The sequence below is a fragment of the Arvicanthis niloticus genome, chromosome 4, assembly GCF_011762505.2.
Source record: "Arvicanthis niloticus isolate mArvNil1 chromosome 4, mArvNil1.pat.X, whole genome shotgun sequence".
NCBI lineage: Eukaryota > Metazoa > Chordata > Mammalia > Rodentia > Muridae > Arvicanthis > Arvicanthis niloticus.
The window spans coordinates 75,613,575-75,629,633 of NC_047661.1; the positions used below are offsets into that span (position 1 = coordinate 75,613,575).

The window sequence follows — 16,059 nt, forward strand, 5'->3', positions numbered from 1 at the left end:
AAATAATCATAAGGAAAAACACCTGATATTGACCTCTAGCATTTATACACATGCTGTACATATATACCACCCACTTGTTCTAGCCTCTATATGCACTTGTATGCACAAAGCACACATATATACCACACACATGCCCAACAACACACTCAGAATTAAGGAAAACATAAAAATAAAATCATTCTCTTATAAGAGGATATGTTTCATTGTGTGTGCAATGTGCCCAGTGTATGCAAGGTACTTGATGCATTACTCTCTCAGCTGCTGTGTTATATAATTCTAGTGAAATTACATAGAATTTGAACCTTGACCCGTTTTCTGAGTTTGGCTCTTAATGATCATGTTACAAATACTTCTTGCATGTTGTAAACACTTATGAAATTAAAAAAAACTAAGGGCATTAAGAGTTACGAAGAGGGAAATCTAATTTAGCTTTCAGGAAGGACTGCCTAGGAGAAATAGCTTACAAGATGACCCTGAGAGGAGAGAGCGATGTAATGGAGTGGTGAGAGAGACAGGAAGAGTGGTCTGGTGTGATGGGAAGAGTGATGGGAAGTGGTGGGGTGAACAGGAAGCAGAGTATGAGGGCATTTGTTCACCACAGTAAGGAAGTTATACCTTAAGTTCACTGGAAGTGAAATTATTAATAGTATAAGAATACTTTTTAGAGTTTGAGTGTTTAATCTGTTTCAGTAGGTTATATTGGAAGGTAGCCATTGGTAAAACCAGGTAAGAATATTATCATAGTTCAGGTGAGAGATAATGGTGATTTAGACCACAGTGTTGTTAGAGGGAGAGGAGCTGATAGAGTTAGATAGTAGTTAGTAGCTGGAGAGATGCTTCCACAGTTAAGAGCATTTGCTGCTCTTAAGAGAACCTGGGTTCAGTTCTCGTTACTCACATAGTGACAAAGGTACAATTTAGAAAGGGAATCAAAGAACTTGTTATTATTGTTATAATATTATCGTCTCTTTCTTTAGCATGTTAATTTACTTTAAAAAGTTACCTCTTTCTTAGGCATGGTGTCACATAACCCTAGCACTCAGGAGGCAGAGGCAAGCAGATCTTTGTGAGTTCAAGACAAGCCTGGTCTACACAGTGAAACCCTGTCTCAAAAACAAAACAACAAGAAAAAGTTAACTTTGGTTGTAGTACAAAGAATAAATTAGAGAGAAGAGAGATTAGGAGCAGAGACTCATTAGAAAATCAGAGAGTCTCCTTCTTAGAAGAACATAGGAAGGACCCACATACATATATACCACCCAGGTAAGCATATGAAGACTTGAATTAGGGCAGAGACAATAAAGACAGAAAAGAAGGAATGGATTGGAGAGTCACTTAACCCTCTGAGTAATTGAGGTGAGGGAGAAGAAAGGGTGGGTCTGAGCAACAGTGAGGAGCTGCAGCTGAAGGCTTCAGACCCAGAGAGATTGCGATGCTGTTACTGATTTAGGGGTCACATGAGGAAAGAGAGGGTACAAGCTTTGGAGAGATGATTGACATTTGGTGCTGGACATGCTAGTGTTAAGAGGTCCTGATGACTTTAAGGAGTTTCCTGACAGTTGGAAATGCAAATCCCAGTTCTCAATACAGGTTGTTTATTAGCACACAAGTTGATTCAGGGAAAATATTCTCCATTTATTCAGCAAATGTTTATTGAGTTTCTTGTTCTTGATGCTTGTACTAAACAACCCCCCTACCCTAATGTTGTAGGGAAGATGGTCAGTGCACACGGGGTACGTGTATAGTTTACTGTATTATGTTCAAGGGCATGGGGGGGGGTACGGAAATGATGAGCAGAGTATTGAGGTGGACGTGATTTTAAACTGGGCAGTCAGAGTAGGACTTACTAAGAACATGGTATTTGAGCAGATATCTGAAGTTTACAGAGATTCATCTAGGTAGACATGCTGGAGAAAAGTATCTTATATGCAGTAAGAAGAGTCAGTGGAGAAGTCTGGGTGGGGAGCAGTCTTGGTGTAGCCTAGCAACAGCAAGGAGGCCAGTGGAGACTAGAGCAAGAGAATCAAGAGCAAGAGTTGAAAGGGTTAGAATTCAGTCAGCAAGCATGAATTGAAGAGTTAGTAGAGCTTAAGAGGAGGGTTAGACAAAGGTGAGAGTGCAGTAATGCACGTGAGATTCTGCACACAAAGCACTGTTGTGTGTGCTTTCAACTCAGTTAACCTTCAGAATGGCACACTGCTGCAAGCACAGCATTGCACAACCTTTTCTGGGGAAGTCTATTTCTATCTATACCTGATGGACGGGAGCAGATCATGAAAGTCACCTCACCCAAGTCTACCCGAGGACAGAGCTTATTGAGGTCACTTCAGGAGATTAGGTAGCATGCCAAACGTATGGATAACTATGGGCAGCTATACCACCAGAGTCTTGTCTTCTCAGCAGTTGTTAAATACTTACATAGTCTTGGGCAGAGGAGGAACCTTATAAACTTTATTAACCTCATTACTGTCTCCCCTACCAAGAGAGAATAATGATAATAATAACACCCAGAAAGATTGTTTTTATTTTATATGTATGTATGAGTGCCTAACATGTATATATGTATGTGCATGCCTAATCTCCAAGGAGGCCAGAAGAGGGTGTCAGATGGCAATGATCACATCTAGCCTGGAAGAATCAGTCACACAGCATACTAGTATTGTTATCTATATTTTTCACAACTAGATAAATTGCAGCACAGAGAAAAAGGCAGAAAACAGGAGAGACTGTAGAAAGCCTTCAATATTGGGCTAAGGAGCCTTCTGTAGTAATAATAACCCATTACATAAAGATTTTGAACACAGAACTAAATGTACTTTAGAAAAATTAATCTCATGAGATTCCTTGAGTAGATTGGAGGTGTGGATACCAAGGCTGCAGCAGCTAGAGTAACAGAAGTGCAAACAGTTCATCAACATGTGTTAAATAATTTAAATAGAGAAAGCAACAGGAAAAGCTCTACCACATAGAGTCATTTCAAATAGTGAGCTGTTTTTAAAGTGGGAGTGGCCCGGCTACTTTCCTGAGTACATAGTAGCTCTTCACTGCGGACCTGGACTTTGTATGCACTTTACAGTCTTAGGATATCCTGGAGTCTACTGAGCCTGCTACAAACTGAGACTTTGAGCAAGATTTGGTACTTCTGTAAGCTTTGTTTCTTTTGTCTGTAAAACGAGTTTCATTTTATGTAACTAGGTCTCTAAAGGGCCCTTTGGGTTTAGAGACAAAGTTTCTACCATTGTGTACCTTACATAGGAAATAGACAATAAAGAAAATTGGTATTTTAGAAGAAGAAAATTAAAGTGGAAGGAGAAGAAAGTTAAAATCAAATTGTAGTGTACATGAATATGATCTTACTAGGTTTATTTTTGACATGAAGTATTTTGGAACTAAGTCTCAGGTAGCTCAGACTAGCTTTAAACTTGTGAATCTCCTGCCTCAGCTTCCTGAGGTTTAGCATTATGAGCTTGTGCTGCCATACCTGGCTTGCTTAACTGTGCTAGGACGTTTAGAATGGTCCTCCGGGGTCTTCCCTAGTCTCTTAATACTCTGAGTCTACTATATGTTCTTGTTTTTTCTCCTGTTAGGAAAGAACTGGGATGTGAGTGCTGCCCTCAGTGATTTTGAACAGTTGCGTCAAGTCCATGCTGGGAACCTGTCCCCACCCTTTAGTGGAGGGAGTACTTGCCCTAAGACCCCTGAAAAAGGGGGTTTGGATAGAGAGCCCACTCGCCCTTCTCGACCCATCCTTCAGAGACAGGATGACATCATTCAAGGTATTGCTCTGAGGACTAAGGTTTTATATGTGGAGTAGGGAGCACCTGTGTGCTCCTTTAGGGAGATTTTCATTCCTTACTCTCTTCCCAGCCAAACCCAGCAGTTACTTTGTAACTATCTGTGAATGACCTGAGATAGCCCTGCATTCTCTGCAGCATCTCTGGCTAGTACTGGAGGAGGACAGCTGCGGCATTAGAGCTCCTGTCCCCTTGTGACAATCGCCCAAGTACTTGAAGCTGTGCAAATACGTAATATCACACTGACATATTCTGCTCATGTTACATGGGCTGGGACATTGCAGGTGCCATGTACTTAAAACAAAATGATTCAGAGGCACAGTTTCCTTTCGTGTTTTGCTCTCTGGCATATTAGAATTGAATCTCTAAATATCAATAAAAGTTACAGTAAGTTGTATAGATGTTGTTGTATAATCTTTTCATTCATGGAAATCCTTTCTACATCCTCTAAGACACTAGATCGATTCTTTGCCAAAATCCAGCTTAATGAAAGCCCATTTTTTCTTCCTTGTTTTTCCCATTAAAAAAAAAAAATGACCAGGTTGCTAAGTGAACAGCTCACATTCATGTTAAAAAGTGAGAGTCACAGATAAAGTCAGAAGGAAGGTTAGGGAAACCCCAGACAAGACTAGAAAGATGAATAAGGTTTTGGTAGTACTATAAGTATCTACAAAATATGCAATTCTGTATATTTTCCCATTTGTATTTGGCTTAAAAAAAAATACGAAGTTGAGAAGTAGCTGGCTAGATACAATTTTTCCTTGACTGGAAATTGTCAAGCAGTAAGTACCCTACATCTGTGGCGAATTCTCAGAGAGAGTTGCATATGTTCTAAGGTGACTCCATTTCTCATTGCAGAAAAACGCCTGTCTAGGGGCATCTCCCACGCCAGCTCCAGCATTGTTTCCCTGGCCCGATCCCATGTCTCCTCCAATGGTGGGGGTGGGGGGAGCAGTGAGCACCCCCTGGAAATGCCCATCTGTGCCTTCCAGCTTCCAGATCTCACTGTGTACAAAGAAGACTTCCGCAGCTTCATAGAGAGAGACCTCATTGAGCAGTCCATGCTGGTTGCCTTGGAACAGGCAGGTCAGTGGGTGTTTCCTTTTCAGTGACAGCTCCTCTAGTCTTGGCCTGCAGCCACATAAAGCCTTCATCAGTGGCCTCTTTTTTAAGTGTGAGATCTGATTTCTGTCAGATAGGACTCAGGTACCTGTATTGAGATAAAGAATAAAAACCAGCCAGGTATTGGGGAAGGGGATAGGAATGAAATTTAGACACGTTGAAAGGTTCCTATTTAATAGAAGAGAAACCAGATATGTATGTAAAGGGCTTAATAATTGATACCCAAAAATCAGTATGTGAACAAAAATAATTGATTATAATTGGCTATGGAGCATCTTTGCAAAAACAGAGGACCAAGGCTGTAGATGATGCACTAAAAGTCACATCTATTCATGCAAATCTTTCCCCTATGTTTATTTACCTTCTTAGTTGACCCTATTTTAAATTAACATTAACTTAATTTGGGTAAGCAAGATAGCTCAGTGGATAAAGACATTTGCCACCAAGACTTGACAGCCTAAGCCTGATCCTTGGGACCCACATTGTGGAAGGAGAGAACTGACGTCCCCAGGTTGTCTTCTGACCTTCACACAGTGCTGTGCCATGCACATGTGCCAATGCTTATAGACTCACACACTAAATAAATGTAATTAAGAAAAATTAGCTAGTGTAAAACAGTATGGCAGCTGGGAATTTTGGGAAGAATTTATATATTAAAAAAAATCCTCATGGGGGTGGTAGGGATTGAAAAAGACCAGGCTTGGTGTAGTACATGCCTTTATTTAATCTCAGCATTCTGGAGCCAGAAGCAGGCAGATCTTTTATGAGTGTGAGGCCAGTCTGGTCTACCTGGTCTATATATCACACTCCAGGCCAGCCATGGCTACATAGTCAGATCCTTTCTCAAAAAAGACAAAAAAAATCCTCATGGTGGGCTAGAGTGAAAGACTGAGACTTTGTTTCCAGCACTCACATGGCAGCTCACAACTGTCTGCAACTCTAGTCCCAGGAGACCCAGTACCCTCTTCTGACCTCTGAGAGCACTAGGCATTCCTGTGGGATGTAGATGGGCAAACAGACAAAACACTTGACACATAACATAAATGAATATATAAAAAAAAGTTTAAGTTCCTATGGAGGAAAGATCGGAGGTTGAAGGTGGGGGCATGAATAGGGAGTTTTTCCATTTTGTATCCAGTGTTAACTGCAACTCTTTTTTAGAAGTTACCAACTTATCTGGGTTAGTGAAATCATAAGCTACTTTTTTCCTTTTGTAGACTTTTTATTTTATTTTATTTTATTTTATTTTATTTTATTTTATTTGCTTTTTCGAGACAGGGTTTCTCTGTGTAGCCCTGGATGTCCTGGAACTCTGTAGACCAGGCTGGCCTCAAACTCAGAAATCTGCCTGCCTCTGCCTCCCAAGTGCTGGGATTAAAGGCGTGCACCACCACTGCCCAGCGACTTTTTAATTACTCAAGAAAACTTTCAAGTGTCATTTGTAAAATCGTTCTCTCCTGTAAATGGATTTGTGAGATTGCTGTTCACAATTAAGAGTAATTATTTGGGTGTTTTATATACTTTGTCTTTTTGTTTATAACTTTAAAGTTACAGCACATACCTGCTGAGTGCTGTCACATATGATACAGGATATATACACATAAATAAATGATATAAGACATATACATATATACCTTGCATAGTTTTTTCTTTGTTGATTCAATTAAGCTGAGCCTTGCTGCTATTGAAGTTAGTGTCTCTGGACAGAGAGAAGGAATCAGAACCACACTAAGTAGCTCAGTTTTAGCCTTGGGTATTATTGATACTTGGTACCAAGTAATTCTTTGTTGTACAAGCTTTCTTGACCATCATTTTACACTTAGAAGCATTGCTGGTCTGTATGTACTAGATGCCAGAAGCATATACCTCCCCACCAACTGTGGGAAAGAAACATGTCTTCACATGTTGCCTCATGATCCCATGGGACAGCATTGTCTCTACTTAAGACACAGTGATCTAACTAGTCATGCTCAACAGATTCTAACTGTAAGTAAAGATATAAAGAGTCATAGAGGCTGGGCTTAATGCTATATTCCCATAATCTTAGCACCTAGGATATGGAGGCAGATGTATCAGGAGTTCAAGGCAAACCTCAGCTACATAGTGGGTTCAAAGCTCAGTTTCAATTACACAAGACCACATTTCAGGATGATGATGATGATGGTGATGATGATACAGAGCATTCAGTATCTATTGGGAGGCTGATGCAGAAGGATCATGAGGTCAAAACCAACCTGGTCTATGTAGCAAGACCCTGGTCTCAAGAAAAGGACTAGTAGTTTTATACTGACAGTCTTTCTAATCTGTTTCTCTCCCTTTCTCCTGCTGCCATGTCTGAAGGGCGTTTGAATTGGTGGGTCAGTGTGGACTCCACCTGCCAGAGGCTGCTCCCTTTAGCAACTACCGGGGATGGGAACTGCCTCCTGCATGCAGCCTCTCTTGGTGAGTCTCAAAAATGGCCTCCCTCCCTGTAGAGAGAAAACCGTTGAGTCAAGTATCATGTGCAGGATTTCATCTTATATTTCATCCCAGGTAGACATGATGGTTCATGCCAAGACTTAGGAGAATGGGAGAACCTTGCCTTAGCTTCCTATCTTTAGAGATGGGAGAATACTCGGTTCCTGTAGGCTCCACTCTGAGCTGAGCTCTGGAAGTAATAAGCACAATAAGCAAGCTTATGTGGCTATCTATGTGTATAGTGGCAAAATTATACTTAACTAGTCCTTTAGTGTATAAAAATACGTGGTTTTCATTGGCCTTTGTGACACGTTAAATTATTAAGCCTACTCATAACTCCATATATTTGTTTTTAACTTTGGAAGGGGTCCCCATTTTCTAGCCATTTCATGATGCTGATGGGTATATGATATCATACCAGTTTTAATAGCTGTTGTATTTTGGTTTGTTAGGTTTGCTGAGGAGTGATGGCTTCATCTTAGAAGTTTGGGGATTAAATTATATCTCCCTCCTTTTTTGAGATCCCTAGTGCCACAGAACAAAGGCTGGATTAGTAAGTGAAAGCGAGTCAAGCCAAAGTGTCCTATGCCTTGCTTTCTCCCCACAGGGATGTGGGGTTTCCATGATAGAGACTTGGTGCTGAGGAAAGCGTTGTACGCACTGATGGAGAAGGGGGTCGAGAAGGAAGCACTGAAAAGGCGCTGGCGATGGCAGCAAACACAGCAGAATAAAGAGGTGGGTGAGCTTGGGTGGGCACCTTCTTTCCAAAGTCCCCCACCAATAACCAGAGAGAAGTGTCTCCTGGTGCTGAAGATTGAGACTTCTGTGTCTTCCTGAAAATTGCAGAAAATGCAGGTAATGCCATAGACAAGAGCCTTCTGCTCAGCTGGGAGGGCTAAACCCAACAGGTTGAGGCCTCTGCCCACAACAGTGTTTTCCAACACAAGCTTTTTGCAGGTACTCAGAGTTCTTAGTGGAGGGTTTGTTTAATGAGCTCAGATAAGTTCATAGGATTTTTGTAGCTTGTTTTTAGTATAAGGCTAGATTATTTATTCACTCATTTGTTGGGTACGGTGTGTGTGTGTGTGTGTGTGTGTGTGTGTGTGTGTGTGCATCACTGCAGTGTGTGTGTGAAGGTCAGAAGACACCTTGTGTGAGTTCTCTCCTTCCACTCTGTGGGTTCCAGGTATCAACATTCAGATTATTGAGCTCAGTAGCAAGTGCCTTTATCTGCTGAGCTGTCTCACCTGCCTGGTTAACTTTAAGACCATCTCCCTCCCCTTCTTTCACCTTCTCTCCCCTCTCTTCTACTTTCTTTCTCACCCTTCTCCTCCTCCTTTCCCCGTACTCTGTAACCCAGGCTAGCCTGGAACTCACTACACAGTCCAAGTGTATTGGACTTGAATTTGCAACAGTTCTGCCTCAGTTTTCCAGTTGCTGGGGTTATATGGTTAAATCAGAATTTCCAGCTGTTTTTAATTCTCTTAAAAAATCATTTGCTTGCATAGTATTTATTTATTTCATGTGTGTGTGCATGTATGCATGACGTGCCACACATAAGCCACATATGTGGAAGTGAGAAGACAACTTGTATGAGTTGGTTTGCTCCCACTGTGTGAGATCTGGAGGTGGAACAGGTCTTCAGGCTTGGTGGCTAGCACCTTTAACTCCTTGCCACTCATGGTTTTAATTATGTAAATGCTTAAATGTTTTTATAGTCTGCAGCTTTGCTTTAGTTTTGGTAAAAAATGTAAAAGGATACTTTTTTTTTTTTTTTTTTATGGCTTTTTGAGACAGGGTTTCTCTGTATAGCCCTGGCTGTTCTGGAACTCACTCTGTAGACCAGGATGGCCTCAAACTCAGAAATCTACCTGCCTCTGCCTCCCAAGTGCTGGAATTAAAGGTGTGCACCACCACTGCCCGGCAAAAGGATACTTCTTAAATTGAATCTAAATATTACTATTCAGGGATTTGGCAGGTATTGTGATTATAATTATATAAGAAAGTAGTGATGGAGTTTTATGTTCCATCTCTACACCAGGAACTGGGAAAACTACATTTATTTTCTTAGTTTGGGTTTTAAAAGTTTCACTGAAAGGCAGCCTTGCCTGTTTTGGGTATGGATGGAGCTGCTTTCTTTGTTCAAGCACAGAATTTAGAGTGACTTATGGCCCAGAGTCTGATGTTGTGTTTGTTATTTGGTTCTCTATAGAAGTTGACCCGTTCCTATAAAAGTGACATTATGTGTTTACATAAGTAGACTTCTCTGTTTCCTTAGTTCTTCTCATTCACTCTCTCACTCCCACTCCCCCTCTGTGTGTGTGTGTGTGGTTGTCTGTCTTCCATATATCTGTATGCTTTGTTTTCATGTGTAACTGGTTTTGTTTTGTTTTTTTTTTTTATTTTATGTATGTGTTTGTGCATATGCATGGAAATGCCTTTGGATGACAGAAGGTGTCCAGATCTCCTAGAACTAGAGTTGCAGGCAGTTGTGAGCTGAACAGTGTGGGTGCTAGGAACTGAACCCTCATCCTCTCCAAGAACAGCAAGTGCTCTTAACTGTTGAGCCATCTATATAGTCCCTGACTTGGAGTTATTTTTGTTTTTGTTTTTTTGCCTGCTTTGACTAATTATTTCTAACATTGGATATAGAATGTCTTTTCAGAGGTTTTTTTGGTTTTCCTGTGTCTTCCCCAATCTCCATCTTTCACTGTTCCATTATAACTGGCAATAATACACAACTAAAGTTTTGTTTTTCAGTCATCTGGACTTTTACATATAAAGATGTAACGTAAGATCTCTGCCATTATGGGGCTCAGGAGCTACAGTGCTTCCTTGCCACGTGAGCATGAGGACCAAGGCTCAGATCCCCAGAGTCTGTAATAAAGCCACACAGGCTGGAAGCTGCCTGTGGTCTCAGTACTCAGAGACAGGAGATGGGACCCCAAGGGCAAGGGATCAGGCACCTAGATTTGCTGGCCTTGGCAAGCAGCAATTCAGTAGAAGATCTGTCTCCATAATAAAGAGATCAATCAAAGAAGACACTTGAGATCAACTTCTGGCCTTCATACACACATGTGTACACACACACACACACTGATGTGTTTCCTTAAAACAAAGAACTCATTGTTTTGCCTGGGGAAAGTGTCCAGTGGTTCTGAACACTTGTTTCTCTTAGTTCAGTTCCCAGCACCAACACTAGATGGCTCTCAGCCACTTGTAACTCAGCTCCAGAGGATCTGCTGCCCTCTTCTGGCCTTTGTGGACACCCACACTTATATGACTGATGGAGACAAATAATTAAAAAATAAATCTTTGGAAAAAAGAAATCATACACATATCCTTGATCATCCATTTTTGCTTCAGAAATAGAATCCACAGGGAAAAGACACAAGTTGACATCCTTTTTTTTTTTTTCCCCTCTCGAGACAGGGTTTCTCTGTGTAGCCCTGGTTGTCCTGGAATTCACTCTGTAGAGCAGGCTGGCCTCGAACTCAGAAATCCACCTGACTCTGCCTCCTGAGTGCTGGGACTAAAGGTGTGCGCCACTGCCACCATCACTTTAGCTGGCTACAAACTGACACTCTTTATTATCAACCAAAGCAGAAGTGGCCCTTATAGAAAGCTGCTTTTCCTGAGTAGATCCAAGCTGGCCTAGAGTTGGGAGTTTAAACCAAGTTAGTGATCAGCTTTCTCTTCTTGCTGAGTGTAAGTTATAGCTGAACCTCAGCTTTGACCACACCAGGGACAAGGAACAACCTCATCAGAGAGAGAGGTTATTAAGTGGGAGTGATAGCAAAAGTAAAATAAGAGTAAGTACATTCAATCTGATCATTAAATCTATTAAAGATGGGCGTCAGTTATGGAAGCATTATCCGGGAGAACCAGAAAGAACCAAGTTCTTTCTTATGTTTTCTGCCCTTCCTTCTGGGGGTGCACAGAAAATAGTGGCTAGTGAAGGAGCAGTTGGTTTATTCCCTTTGGTTGGCATAGTGCAAGTCTCACACTGGAAATGTGCTATGCATGGTTGTCTTGCTTGAACTTTGATAACTTCATCCCTTACTTGGGAGCAGGGAGAAGATAAGGTGATGACCTGAGAGGAGGCTTTTAGCTTTCTGATGACAAAACTCAAATCTGGACTTCCTTGTTTTGTGTTGAAATTGGTAGTAAAACTTGTTAAGAGTGCCTGCCACCTAGTGGCTGCATGTATTAAAACAGGAGGCAGAGGAATTGGAGAGGAGCTCTGACAGCTGACCACTGTCCATAACTCCAGTTCCAGGGAACCAATGGTCTCTTCTGACCTCATCTGGCACCAGCAAGCATGTGGTGCACATACATACATGCAAGCAAAATACTCGTGCATAAAATAAAATTAACCTTAAAAAAAAAAAAAAAAAGCCAGGTGGTAGTGGCACAGTCCTTTAATCCCAGCATGCTGGAGGCAGAGGCAGGTGGATCTCTGAGTTCTAGATCTCAGCCTGGTCTACAGAGCTTGTTCCAGGACAGCCAGAGCTACACAGAGAAACCTTGCCTTGAAAACCCAAACCAGAATAAAACAAATAGGAACAAGCACCACCAGAAGTAGGAGACAGCAAGGAGGAGTTAGAGGCAAGTCCTCCTGGCTGTGTTTATCAAGGAGCATTTCACACATAACCCTTGCATTGTTACAAGTTGCAAATTTCTTTGCCGTTTTGTTAAAGTAAAATATGCTCACAGTAGCACTGATCCCCATGGTCTTTGTTCTGCTGCTGTCTTGTGCTCAGTGTGACTGCAGAAACTGTCAGAAGGCACCTAAGTAATGGAACTCAGTTTTATGCTAAACAAAAAAATACTGATAATATAAACTTATCTTTCAAATCATCACATCCTAAGGCCTTCTCTTCCCCTACCCCCCCAATAGAGGGTCTGAATTAGCCCAGTCTGGCTTTCAACTTACTCTGTAGCTGAGGATGGCCTTAAACTTCTGCCTCCACCAGAGTGCCAGAATTACCCATGACTGTTGGAGTGTACTCAGTTTATCTGAGTACTGAGGTCAAAATTGGGGCTTCCTGCATGCTAGGCAAGCACTCTACTACCTAAGCCGTGCCACTGGGTCACCCAGTGAGACCTTGTCTCAAAGAGCAAGAAGACAAAGCAAATTATTTGTATTGGTGTACACTATCCTTTAATAAAAATTATAATTACTTAGCATGGATTTATTGATTATTGATCATATAATAGGCACTGGGCCATGTTGCATAAAACAGGATTTTTTTCTTATAGAGCAGTAGAATAGAATAGACCCCTAAAGACATATAGCAAAATAGACCAGATGTGGTTTCTTGGTAACCCTGGTAGGCCTGGGACCCATAGGGATCTGCCTGTTTTTACCTCCTGCATGCTAAGATGTGTGCTGCTACACCTGACTCAGATATGGTCTCTGTAGAGTAATATAGAGCATTTTCAAAGAGAGAGGTTCAGAGGAGGGAATGGCTGATCTGCTAGGGAAGTTTAGAAAACTCCTCAGAGGAGAGTTTGCTATTAAAGATTAGGCATTGTTTACAGAAGCATAGGGAGTAGTCATTGCAAACGGCAGGAATAAAGGAGCAGAGAATGAGGCACTGCCATCAGGAGCAACTACTCATGGGGATCAGAGAGGGAGGAGCAGGCTTTGTATACCGTGTGCAGTGAAGATTCTTAGAATTATTATTATCAGCAAACAAGCCATTACATTTTGATACTGGGAAAGCTATAGTAGCCCAATAGAAGTGGATCTGAGGAGTTCAGTACAATCAGAGGGAGACGCTTCACAGTTTATGCTTAGTAATTGTCGACAGAGACGTCTGGTGTAGGGTAACTGAGAGAAGAAACAGCTTAGTAACTCCCTGGTTATTAGTCTGGGTATTTGGGTAATAGTTATTGCATGTAAGGAGACAGGAGTTAAGTTTTACATTTAAAATACAGACTTTAGAGCCGCTGTGGATAAGTGATGGTGAACAGCTGGGCATGTGAACATAGAAATGAAAAGTGGATAAGTGACAGTGAACATCTGAGCACGTGAACATAGAAATGAAAAGGGATTGGGGCCTGGGAGGGTCAGTTCTAGAGTCCTGCACACATAGATGTAGTAGATAGGATTGCAGCCTGTGAAGATATCACCCAGAGGAAAGCAAGATTCAAATAGTTGCCAAAACTCCAGTTTTGTGGGGAGGGGAGTTCGGAGACTAAGGGAAAGCAGTGGTGTGGAAGCTAAATTAGAGACTTTAAAGAGAAAGTGAGATACACAACGGTTGTGAAAGATAAGAGCCAGAGCCATTGGATCTGTTGATTTGGTCAGGTGACTTGTATGGACAGGACAGTGGCGTAGAGAGCAGAATAGGGTTAGAGTGCAGTGAGTAAAAAGGAACAGAAGATCAAGAAATGTGAGATTGCCAAACATGGTGGCCTGTGCCTGTAATCCCAGCATTTGGGAGACAGATGCAGGAGGATCAGAATTACAAGGCTAACCTCCATACATAGCTAATTCAGTATCAGTCTGCAATACCTAAGATTCTATCTCAAAAAGAAACAAAATGGGGCATGGTGTTACATGCCTTTAATCCCAGGACTCCAGAGGCAGAGGTGGGCCAGTCTCTAAGAGTTCCAGGCCAGCCTGGTCTACCTAGGGAGTTCCAGGACACCAGGGATACACAGTGAAACCCTGTCTCAAAACTAACCAACCAACCTACCTATTTTATGGGTCTTGACTCTGAAAAAGAGAAAACAATTGATTTAGTACAAGTGTAAAGCAAGTGCTAAGAAGACAGAGCGGCTGTAACACTAGGAGAGTTTGGATGGTCATTGCCTTTTAGAACCTAGCCTCTGCTTACCTGTGCTTTCGTCACTGCTGGTCTCTTTTACAGTCAGGACTGGTGTATACGGAAGATGAGTGGCAGAAGGAATGGAATGAATTGATCAAACTTGCCTCAAGTGAACCCAGAATGCATCTGGGTACCAACGGAGCCAGTGGTGGTGGGTAAGTGTGTCTCGGTAAGGGAGCGGGGTCATCCAAGGAGTCAGTTCTTTCCTTCTGTCTACTATATGAATCTCAGAGATTGAGCTCAGGTCCTTAGGAATGGTGGCAAGCACCTTTACCCATCTCACCAGCCCCTTACTTTCACATTTGCAACACCATTTCAGCCCTATACCTTTTTCTTGGGTTTCCCTACTAGTGAAACAGAAGTAGCATCAACCATGTAGCACAGAGTGATCTGTTGTGGAAGCTTTGGGGTTAGAAAACCAGGTTGGGGCATTCTTTCCCTCACTTTGGAACTGGTCTCAGGACTCATTTTGTTTCTCCCTTCTCCCTTCTGCTGTGCCTCCTCCATTCTCCTACACTGTAGAGTGGAGAGTTCAGAGGAGCCAGTATATGAGAGCCTAGAGGAATTTCATGTCTTCGTCCTTGCTCATGTGCTCAAGAGGCCTATAGTGGTTGTGGCAGACACCATGCTGAGGGACTCTGGAGGGGAAGGTGAGTTAGCTACTCATCGTCATTCTCCCTCACAAACCTCTTGTATGTGGAATCTTGGGGTGGGGGCTATACATTAAAACAGTGGAAACTTCTCAAGAGATTCAAACGAATTGGGATGGCATGCTCAATTGAAAAGTGCGATTAAGGGGCTAGAGAAGTGGCTTAGATCTTGCAGGACTCAAGTTTAGTTCCAAGCACCCACATTGGGCAGCTCACAGCTATCTATGATTCCATCTCCAGGGGACCTGGCATTCACACACACATGTGCATACCCCCACACAAACACCCATGAATACCCAGGATTAAAATAATAAAAACAAATCTTAGAGAAGTAGGGTAGAGAGACTGAAGTAGGCAAGGATCTCACCTTGGTAATAATAGCCTTCATGGTTTCCTACAGCATTTGCCCCTATCCCCTTTGGAGGGATCTATCTGCCATTGGAGGTCCCAGCCAGCCAGTGTCATCGATCCCCTCTGGTGCTCGCCTATGATCAGGCCCACTTCTCTGCACTTGTGTCGATGGAGCAGAAGGGCAATGCCAAGGAACAAGGTGCCACATGCAGTGCGTCTGGGGCTGGCTTTACTCAGAAGTGGAGATGATGGCTAAGGAGGAGGACGTGACTGAGGAAATGGAAGGCCGGATGGTGCCAGTTCTTGTTTTGGTTTTTTAACTAAGCTATACAATATTCCCAAGGGTTTTTAACTTTAAAAAGAGGGGGATGGTTTGATGAAAAAAGTGTCTCTGTCACTGCTGTTGTAGAGTAAAGGTCTGGGTGAGGTACAGGCTGCACTTATCTCTGTGAAGAGTAGGTTGGGTCACTGGCAGGGAGTCTGGGGGATTAGTAGGCTAAATTGTATACTGGGCAGTAAGGAGAAGTAGCTCATTGGCGTTTAATGTAATTCACTTCTAAGTGTTGCAGATAGATGGACTATAGTTAGCCATAGGTGATGTCAGTGTGTGTTCATTTACCTTCTCCCTTCTCAGAAGACTTTCTGACAGCTTGTTTTTCCCTCCCCAGCTGTGATCCCGCTCACAGATTCAGAGCATAAGCTGCTGCCCCTGCACTTTGCTGTGGACCCAGGAAAGGGCTGGGAGTGGGGCAAAGATGATAATGACAATGTCCGATTGGCCAGGTGAGGCCAGCTTTGCCTTTCCATATTCTTTCTCTGTGCAGTAGCTGAAATCTCCTCCCCATG

At 42.4% G+C, this 16,059-nt stretch overlaps 1 protein-coding gene across 5 annotated transcripts in view; it reads left to right on the plus strand.

The window, feature by feature from the left end:
- Positions 1-16,059, plus strand: part of Otud7b (OTU deubiquitinase 7B) — a 58,546-nt gene that overhangs the window by 33,990 nt on the left and 8,497 nt on the right. For 4 of the 5 annotated variants that reach the window (XM_034499801.2, XM_076932950.1, XM_076932951.1 and 1 more), the window contains 8 exons: positions 3,588-3,776; positions 4,653-4,880; positions 7,257-7,358; positions 7,981-8,108; positions 14,255-14,367; positions 14,735-14,862; positions 15,263-15,412; positions 15,882-15,996. In XM_034499801.2, the coding sequence (XP_034355692.1) occupies positions 3,588-3,776; positions 4,653-4,880; positions 7,257-7,358; positions 7,981-8,108; positions 14,255-14,367; positions 14,735-14,862; positions 15,263-15,412; positions 15,882-15,996 (1,153 nt within the window). Of the gene's footprint in view, positions 1-3,587; positions 3,777-4,652; positions 4,881-7,256; positions 7,359-7,980; positions 8,109-14,254; positions 14,368-14,734; positions 14,863-15,262; positions 15,413-15,881; positions 15,997-16,059 lie in introns of those variants that run through there. The other variant, XM_034499802.2, reaches the window with a different exon arrangement.